Below are 9,847 nucleotides of genomic sequence, written 5' to 3'. Positions count from 1 at the left end.
GGACAGGCTTTAGATCACTTCCTGTTTACTGTAGATTTGAGTTAAAACCTGAAATAGCTCGTGAGTAAGCTGCTCCACCTGCAGATTAACCCGTGACAGTCTGAAAGCTTCGCGGACACACACACACACACACACACACACACACACACACACACACACCGTCCAATCAGAGGAGCAAAGAGTCCTCGGCCCCGCCCCACTACACTTACACACCCCTCCCCCTCCCGTGTCTCCGGTAATCCTCCGCTCTCTCTCGGTGCGGTCGTCATGGCGGAAATTAAAACGGGAATCTTCGCTAAGAACGTGCAGAAGCGCCTGAACCGAGCCCAGGAGAAGGTGAGAGGGGGAGGAGAGGAGGAGCAGGTGATGGAGGTGATGCGGAGGGCGGATGGAGAAGCGGTGCTGGAGGCTGCAGGAGGCCCGGTCACCGCCGCTCTCTAATCCGATCGCTCACACATGAGGATCGATGTATTACTGATCATCCGCTATTGAGCCGCTCGGAGGTCACGTGATTAGCTACGGGCTGAGGAGAAAAATCATCAGAAACGGAGAAATCATCAAAAACAAATAGAGCACGTTCTGATTGGCTGAAGCAGATCGTGATGTCACGTGTGCGGTAAAACGCGTCACGCACGTTTTCCTCTTGAAAATTAAAGACGTTAGTGACGTATTTCCCAGGTCCAAGGTCGACAATGTTGTCCACGACGTGATGACGTCATTGTGCTACCTTAGTTTTATTTATCAGGCGCTTTGATGTGATTTCTCTTTCAGGTTCTGCAGAAGTTGGGAAAAGCAGACGAGACCAAAGATGAGCAGTTTGAACAGGTGGTCATCAACTTCCGGAGGCAGGAGGTAAGACGATACCTGGGATAACTAAGTGAAGTGCTTTACAAATACAGGCCATTTACCAGGTCAACTTGGCTTAGTTTACTTACAGATTTTATACAGAGCTGGAAGGTCGAAGACTTCAATGCTCTGCTCTGGATGTACAGCTCTCACTGACACTTGAAGACAAAGGCTGGATAATTACTGACAAATTGGTTAATAAGCTGAACTTGACTGTCTCCATATTTGACCTCATTATAAACCACTGCTGGTGGGAGCAGGTGTCACAGTCAGACAGTGTATATGTAAAAACACCAATGTTTGATCACTGTTTAATCAGCATTCACATTAATTTCAAAAATTCAAAGACTTTCAATTTTATACAGATGTAAATGTGTAACATAAGAGTTGCTTTCAAAATAAAAGCAACAAAATTACATTGTGATTTTCTGGTAAACAGTAAGCCATTCTCTGATGGGGAGAAACTGCATGATATATGCTTTAACAAATTTCCCTTTGACCTGAAAGGGGCCAGGCAGCCACGTGACCAGGTGTTTTTAATGCCCAGGCGTGCTGTAGATGAGATCTCAGCCATTCTAACAGATCTGCAGTGGCCTTATTTTCCAGAGATCTGATTCGTTAGTTGGCAGTTAACAGAATATGTGAGGCGAGTACAGCACCACTTACCATGGCAATGTAACCTGGTAAGACGTAAACACTCTGTGTAACCTTGAAAACACAGAGTTAAACTTTAAGTTACCTGGATTCCAAATCCTGTGTCGTAGAGAGCTCAGTTCATGCCTTTAGTGTGAAAAACCTCAGTTTATGTTTGATTTGATTGATATTGTGCATAATCACAACAACGGTTGCCTCAAGGCACTTTATATTGTAAGATAAAGACCCTATAATATAAAGAGAAAACTCAGACAAGAAACTGGTGACAGTGGGAACGAAAAACTCCCTTTGAACAGGAGGAAACCTCTGCAAAATGTGGAAACCAAATTCCTCCAGTGTAAAATAACTGATATCACGTTTGTGTGTGCTTTGCCAGACTGAAGGTTCTCGGCTGCAGAGGGAGATGAAGGCCTACATGTCTGCCATTAAAGGTCTGTATGGTTCATTATCTACGTGATACAAACCTCAAATGAAAGAAACGTCTTCAGTGACACTTTGCATGATTCACAGTTTATAATGATCTTTCATTATCTAATGCTGCAACCTACTTGGAAAGTCAGAGCAGCCACAGAAGTAAACAGTCCAAGATGGCGGCAGTCAACTTTGAATCTGTACTGCCACTGTGGTGTATTTGTGACTCACTAAATAAGACATAGAGAGTACTGACCAGGCTCTATCCATGAATGTGCTGCAGGGGAGTTTTTAAGTACAAAAAATATTATTATGCTGTATTGTCAGTAATAACTGAAGGACTCTATCTTGCTAAGAACCAAAACAAATCCTGTTTTGTTTTCTCACATTGCAAACTTTCTTACTGAAACATATGAACTCAGGAGTGATGCCACTGCTGAATTACGAGGTACCTGGAATGTGGCATCAGTTCATCCTCTGTCTTAAAAAAGCTTTTTTAGTTTCTTCCCCTTCAAGACTACTTTGTTATGATTGGCTGCCCCTCACTAGGATTCTATTCAATATTCAATTCAACTCATCCATCCATCCATCCATCCATCCATCCATCTTCATCCGCTTTATCCGAGACCGGGTCGCGGGGGCAGCAGCCTAAGCAAAGAGGCCCAGACCTCTCTCTCCCCAGCCACCTCCTCCAGCTTATCCAGGGGAACACCAAGGCGTTCCCAGGCCAGCCGAGAGATATAATCTCTCCAGCGTGTCCTGGGTCTGCCCCGGGGCCTCCTCCCGGTGGGACATGCCTGGAACACCTCACCCAGGAGGCGCCCAGTTCAGTTTTATTTATACAGCACCAAATCACAACAACAGTCGCTTTAGGGTGCTTTATAACTAGGGCTGGGTATCGTCACTGATTTCTAGAATTGATTTGATTCCGATTCACAAGGTCCTGAATCGATTCAATCCACGATTCGATTCAATTCGATTTGAATCTGGGAAATTTTGCCTCAGACAGCCAGAAATATTATAATTCAGATCAGTACATTTACATATTTTTGTATCTATAAAAAGGAAGCTGACACTTGCGAGACTTTATCACAGGTGTGAGCATCACAGCAGAGGCCTTTGTGTCAAAGCAGCTGAAGATAAAACACAGAAAACATGGAGGTGATTTTCCTGGCCTGAGATTTTATAAAAATATTCTGCAGTAGATCAAAAACGAAAGAAAATCATTAATCAACTTATGAACATCACCTCTGAAGTTACAGCGGTTTTATTAGAGACACAGCTGAGCGTTTTGCATTTTGCATAATTTTAAAAAGTTTAAATTTGTTCAGAAGCCTGTTGAACGGCAGAAATTAGGTTTTCTTTTTGGAAGTAAGTAAAAGGAAAAAAAAAACAGCGGCCGACAGCGCTGTAAACAACGGTAGACGGTGCGTAACAAGCAAGCGAATAATGCAGAAAACAGATTTCAGGGATAGACGGGAAACTGTTCTTGAAGTATACAGAGAGAGAGAAAGAGAGAGCTGTGCATGAAGTGTGATTTTATTGTGGTGGAAGCAAAACAGCAAAAGTCAGAGGGAGTCCATGACGATGTTTATGTGAAGCGTAGTTTGGATCTTCTTTTGCTGCTGGTTCAGTCAATATTGTCTGGAGAGAGATCAAACTAACAGCTTTAGAATCAGCGCAAAAAGGGCGTAAACACAAAGCGCGGACCCGCCGACACATCAGAATCAGCGAGCTGTCGGCTTTCAGCCCCGACCGTGTCCGTGCCGTCAGGTAAGAAAGGCGACATCTCACTGATTCTGATCCGCAGGTCCGCGCTTTGTGTTTACGTCTTTGTGCAGAATCCGTGTTCCTGCTCTCATTTACTGTTTTAAATGTTTGGTGGTTGTTGAAATTTTGTGACGTTCTACCTGAGATTCTGGAATTTTGGGCAAAATACATTTATATAAAAAAATCGATTCAGGATTTTAATGAATCGATATTACATTATCCAAGCCAGCATCCATTTTAATCGATGAATCGATTATTAAAACCCACCCCTATTTATAACGCCTATGAGCAAGCACTTTGGTGACAGTGGGAAGGAAAAACTCCCTTTTAACAGGAAGAAACCTCCAGCAGAACCAGGCTCAGGGAGGGGCGGGGCCATCTGCTGTGACAGGTTGGGGTGAGAGAAGGAAGACAGGATAAAGACATGCTGTGGAAGAGAGACAGAGGTTAATAACAGATATGATTCAATGCAGAGAGGTCTGTTAATACATAGTGAGTGAGAAAGGTGACTGGAAAGGAAAAACTCAATGCATCATGGGAATCCCCCGGCAGCCTACGTCTATTGCAGCATAACTAAGGGAGGATCCAGGGTCACCTGGTCCAGCCCTAACTATATGCTTTAGCAAAAAGGAAAGTTTGAAGCCTAATCTTGAAAGTAGAGATAGTGTCTGTCTCCTGAATCCAAACTGGAAGCTGGTTCCACAGAAGAGGGGCCTGAAAACTGAAGGCTCTGCCTCCCATTCTACTTTTAAATACTCTAGGAACAACAAGTAGGCCTGCAGAGCGAGAGCGAAGTGCTCTAATAGGGTGATATGGTACTACAAGGTCATTAAGATAAGATGGGGCCTGATTATTTGAGACCTTGTATGTGAGGAGCAGGATTTTGAATTCAATTCAGGATTTAACAGGAAGCCAAAACAGGAGAAATCTGCTCTCTCTTTCTAGTCCCTGTCAGGACTCTTGCTGCAGCATTTTGGATTAACTGAAGGCTTTTCAGGGAGTTTTTAGGACTTCCTGATAATAATGAATTACAGTCGTCCAGCCTGGAAGTAATAATTGGTGACTGTTATGATTTGGTGCTGTATAATTAAAATGGAACTGAATTAAATTGAACTACAACTCCTGAGTAAACTAACATAGCCTCACAGAAAAGGTTTCAGTTAGATGGCGCAGGTGGGCAGAGCTCTGACCTCACTATTTAAAATTTCCGGACAGGACGATAGAGAAAAGCTTATCTTCTTTACGCAGTGAGTAGCAAAGTTAAATGTTGCCATTGTGACCACCAGCTGAAATTGTACTGTCATTGGCAGGGATGCAGCAAGCATCCATCAACCTGACTCAGTCTCTGCACGAAGTCTATGAACCCGACTGGCATGGAAAGGATGACGTCCTGACCATCGGGAAGGTCAGAGTCATAAAAACATCCCAGAGTACAGAAGAACACCAAAATCCACCTGAAATATGTACCATAAACCTAGGTTTCTATTTTCTGCAGGACTGTGATGCATTGTGGGAAGACTTCCACAACAAGCTGGTGGACTCGACACTGCTAAATCTGGATGCATACCTGCAGCAGTTTCCAGATCTCAAGGCAATCAACAGTTTGGTTAGGGAATGATTTTCTGAAATGGATGCATGTCATGAAAGCTCAACTTCTTTTCGTTTCAGACCCGTGTCGCCAAAAGAAGCCGCAAACTCATTGACTATGACAGTGCCCGACACCACATGGAAACCATGCAGACGTCTGGGATGAAGAATGACCGCAAGATGATCAAAGTGAGTCATTTCATGTGTAGACGGACATTCACAAGATAAAGGATCAGCTGTTTCCTGTTACCTGTGCAGCTGTTGTATCTGTGCAGGTGTTTTGTAGTTGATTTAATCATGAACTTTGTCTGTAGGCAGAGGAGGAGCTCAAAAAGGCACAGAAGGTGTTTGATGAGTTGAATACTGGTCTACAGGAAGAACTGCCAACTCTTTGGGATCGGTGAGTTTTGACATAGCATGCTAGGTTTGAGTGGGCAACTAAAATTTCAGGGTGAGTAACTTATAAGAAAAAAGGTTAAAGCTCCTGAACAACGAGCTCCTGGTTTGAGTCTGGATTTTAATACTGACATCTTAGAGAAGACTGCTTTTGTACATGATCCCTGATAGATTGAACAAGTTATTATTAAAACACTGATTAGTTCCAGGCCATATGTAGCAACCTGCGATGGTTTCTACAGCTACTCTTAGTACCATTGATGTTAAGTTAGACTCTTTTTCTCCAATTGATCTTTCTGAGTTAACTTCAATAATTACTTCCTCCAAACCATCAACGTGTCTTTTAGACCCCATTCCTAGAAAAACTGCTCAAAGAAGTCCTGCCATTAATTAATGCTTCGATCTTAAATATGATCAACCTATCTCTAATAATCAGCTATGTACCACAGGCCTTCAAGCTGGCTGTAGCCCTTGTGATGTCCTCCTGATTTGCATACAATGCAGTTCATCAGGGGTCAAAAATGTCCCCACTTCATTTGACTGTTTTTTAAAGTATAAAGTATAAATTGTCAATCAATTCAGTGTTACACCTTAGTTTTACTTAAGACCAACACATTAACACAAAATTTACTCAACATTTTACATTTTAGGGCCACCAGACCTTCTTTACAAAAAATACACCCTGTTTTTTAGCGAAAACAAATTGAGAAAATAAAATATTTAATTGTTTAGATAATTTTGACTATCTGAATAACTAGAGAGTGCTGTATGTTGAACTTTAGTGAGAAAGGTTTTTTTCAAGCGTTTATAAATTTTTAATGGCAGCACATAATCACACTGGTGGTCCTCAGGGGTCAAAAATGACCCCACTTCATTTGACTGTTTTTTTAAAGTAAAAAGTATAAATTGTCAATCAATTCAGTGTTACACCTTAGTTTTACTTAAGACCAACACATTAACTAGAGATGGCACGATACCACTTTTTTATGTCCGATACCGATACCGATATCATAAATTTGGATATCTGCCGATACCGATATGAATCCGATATAGTGTTTTTTAATCAACAAAACTGTTTTTTAAATATCTTGCTGCATTTTGTATAAGTTCATACTCAAGTTTAAAACAACAACTACACTAAAGCTATTCTGTTATACCTGTATGCAAAAAAAAAAATTTCATAGTTCAGCAATACTGATCAATCTAATAAACTTAAACCTACACCATCCTCCCTATTCTAGTATTTTAAAGAGTACTTAGCATAAATATTAAGCAACCTAACTAATAGGGTTCCAACTCCCAGCAACAACAAAAATAAAAAAATAAAAAATAGGGAACCACCCCTCACGCTCCACCTCATGATGCTTAATCGACGTAATCAACCTTAATTTGATGCAGTGTGAAAAAAAATGCACAGAAATCAATTATTTTTCAAGAAATATTAAATAGATTCAACATCTTTCTTCAACAAAATTGCAGACTGCACAGATGGTACCTTCCCAAAGGGAAAAAGTACTATAGCTTACTAGGGTATATATATTAGACTTAATAGTTACTATATACAGTAATTGACTTCTATTCATTTTACATCAAATTAAAACTTTGGGTGTCAGATAATTATTTATTAAAAGCTCGACATTTTAAATGAGAATAAGAAAGAAAAGTATGTCTTTGTGCCCCCTTTTCCCTGTTAATGCCCTATCGGCCCCCCTGGCTAAACTTTGCTAGATCCGCCCCTGCACAGTTACCAGCGTCAGCTACGTAGAAAAAGATCCTGGAGTAGAAAGTAATATTAAATACATTCTAACAACAGCTGATCAAGCTTAAACGTGCTGCTGTTGTTCAGCCGCTGGTTTCCTCTTTCTGGTGCAAAGTGGGCCAAAAACAAACTAGAGAGACGGACTCGCGACAGAAAAGCCGATCAGCTGATCGTTAAGCAGTTTCATGATTGAAGTAGCAGCAGGAGAGGCAGTCGCTCCATATATCGCTTGTTAAGCTTAACGCAGGAATGCTTTACATTCAGAGATGGACTTACACACTTGCTTTACTTCTCTCGGGATAACTTTGTCGGAGATGAAATGCTGGGTTGCTAGCGAAGCTCCAAATGCTATCCAGACCACCGACAGGTCCCGCATGCCACAGCCGCTCTATCACGTGATGCATACTGCTCTGACGTGCTAACGTTCTGAGGTGAGTTACGGCGTGTTGCAAGTTTTGTGAGGTGCTTTCGTGATATTTAATGGATCGGATTACATTTTTTATTTTTCTCCGATATCCGATCCAGTAATTTAGGTCAGTATCGGACCGATACCGATACGTAATATCGGATCGGTCCATCTCTAACATTAACACATAATTTACCCAACATTTTACATTTTAGGGCCACCAGACCTTGTTTACAAAAAATACACCCTGTTTTTTAGCGAAAACAAATTGAGAAAATAAAATATTTAATTGTTTAGATAATTTTGACTATCTGAATAACTAGAGAGTGCTGTATGTTGAACTTTAGTGAGAAAGTTTTTTTTCAAGCGTTTATAAATTTTTTTAATGGCAGCAAATAATCACACTGGTGGTCCTCAGGGGTCAAAAATGTCCCCACTTCATTTGACTGTTTTTTTAAAGTAAAAAGTATAAATTGACAATCAATTCAGTGTTACACCTTAGTTTTACTTAAGACCAACACATTAACACATAATTTACTCAACATTTTACATTTTAGGGCCACCAGACCTTGTTTACAAAAAATACACCCTGTTTTTTAGCGAAAATAAAACAAGAAAATTAAATATTTAATTAAATTAAATATTTAAAAAAAAATAAAAATTAAAAATTAAAAAAAGAATTCTCACTAAAGTTCAACATACAGAGTGCTGTATGTTGAACTTTAGTGAGAATTCTTTTTTTGAACCATTTATAAATTTTAAATGGCAGCACATAATCACACCTGTGGTCCTCAGGGCTCAAAAATGACCCCGTTTGCTTTGACTGTTTATAAAGCAACAAGTATAAAATATCATCCATCTCTGTGTTTCAAGGTTTTATTCAACTTTATTCCAACTCATTGCCTGACAGTTTTCTATATTTTGGCATGGTAGGAACACCAGGGCATGAGTCTGAGTGAAGGCAAACTTTCATGAGGACAAAGGCGTGTCCATATTTGACCCAAGTGCAGGAGGAAGCTCAGGTTTATTCCTCTGCACTGGTCCCATCATGGACAGCATTCTTTCTGCAGTTGCAGGCCAAGGGGCATATACAGTAAACAAGCTGTTACAGGTGATTGTTTTCTTTTGGAAACCTGCAATGTTAGGGACAACTCGCGTGTCCTGACTGCAGGACAGACGGTTTGCCATCGCACAAGAGCATGTTCCATGTACAGCTGGACCTGCATCACATGCTGCCCATGTTTTTGTCTCAAAGTTCCCTGGTTTACTTGGATGTTCTGTTGGAGGGGACAGAGTCCTTTGAAGGGGACTTGGTGCTCATACAGTCACATCAGTACCAGGATCTTACATCACAGCAGGAGGAACACCCACTTGTGTTTCAAGTCAAGTCAACACCAACACACATCATACACCTCAAATGGGAGCACGTTTGTGTCATGAACGACGATCATCTATTGTGTCTTTATCAAGAAATTATGTCCTTTTTGTGCTTCTGTGATTAATCTTGTGTCACCTTTAAAACTTCTCTACCAGACTCAGGATGTCATAAACTGGCCGTAGCGACTCTACTGGATGCACGGCAGTAAGAATCAACACACCCACATATGCCTACAGCTGCATTCGGTCCATTTTTCTTCCTCTCTCGTTGTCCCTCCTTGTTCGTCATCGAGTTGGCTGTAGAGCAGGTCATCTGCTAATTGGATGGTTGTTGGTTCAATCTCTGTGTGCTCTAGTCTGGAGTTCTTACCAAGGTGTCATTGGGCAAGTTACTGAACCCCAACTTGGTCTCTGATGCATCCATTGGCACGTGAACGTTAAAAAGCAGAATACAAGCAGAATACACTGTGTATAATGCTTTCAGTACTCGAGTAGAAAAGCCACTGAAGGAGTATGGGACCTGGCACATGTGCTTGGACTGTGGTAGATCATCTTTCTCTGAGGCACATGAGAGAGTCAGGCATCGTCTGTCACTGGGAAGGTTAGAAGACCAGATCAGTGTTTCCTCACGTTACTGCAAA

The 9,847-nt window shown here is 41.2% G+C and overlaps 1 protein-coding gene across 1 annotated transcript in view; it reads left to right on the top strand.

Moving 5' to 3' along the window:
* The first annotated feature begins 267 nt into the window (after positions 1 to 267).
* amph (amphiphysin) overlaps positions 268 to 9,847 on the top strand; it is a 49,275-nt gene continuing 39,695 nt past the window's right edge. Inside the window, exons 1-7 of the mRNA XM_085379121.1 lie at positions 268 to 336; positions 772 to 852; positions 1,877 to 1,931; positions 4,992 to 5,086; positions 5,177 to 5,272; positions 5,350 to 5,457; positions 5,583 to 5,668. Coding sequence (XP_085235247.1) covers positions 268 to 336; positions 772 to 852; positions 1,877 to 1,931; positions 4,992 to 5,086; positions 5,177 to 5,272; positions 5,350 to 5,457; positions 5,583 to 5,668 — 590 coding nt within the window. The remainder of the gene's footprint in view (positions 337 to 771; positions 853 to 1,876; positions 1,932 to 4,991; positions 5,087 to 5,176; positions 5,273 to 5,349; positions 5,458 to 5,582; positions 5,669 to 9,847) is intronic.

The sequence above is a fragment of the Diplotaxodon limnothrissa genome, linkage group LG18 (assembly GCF_057381915.1).
Source record: "Diplotaxodon limnothrissa isolate DT_005_m linkage group LG18, D_limnothrissa_male_GT1.1, whole genome shotgun sequence".
Taxonomy (NCBI): Eukaryota; Metazoa; Chordata; class Actinopteri; order Cichliformes; family Cichlidae; genus Diplotaxodon; species Diplotaxodon limnothrissa.
Note: the sequence above shows the minus strand (reverse complement) of the source record. Positions and strands in the feature narration are given on the sequence as shown.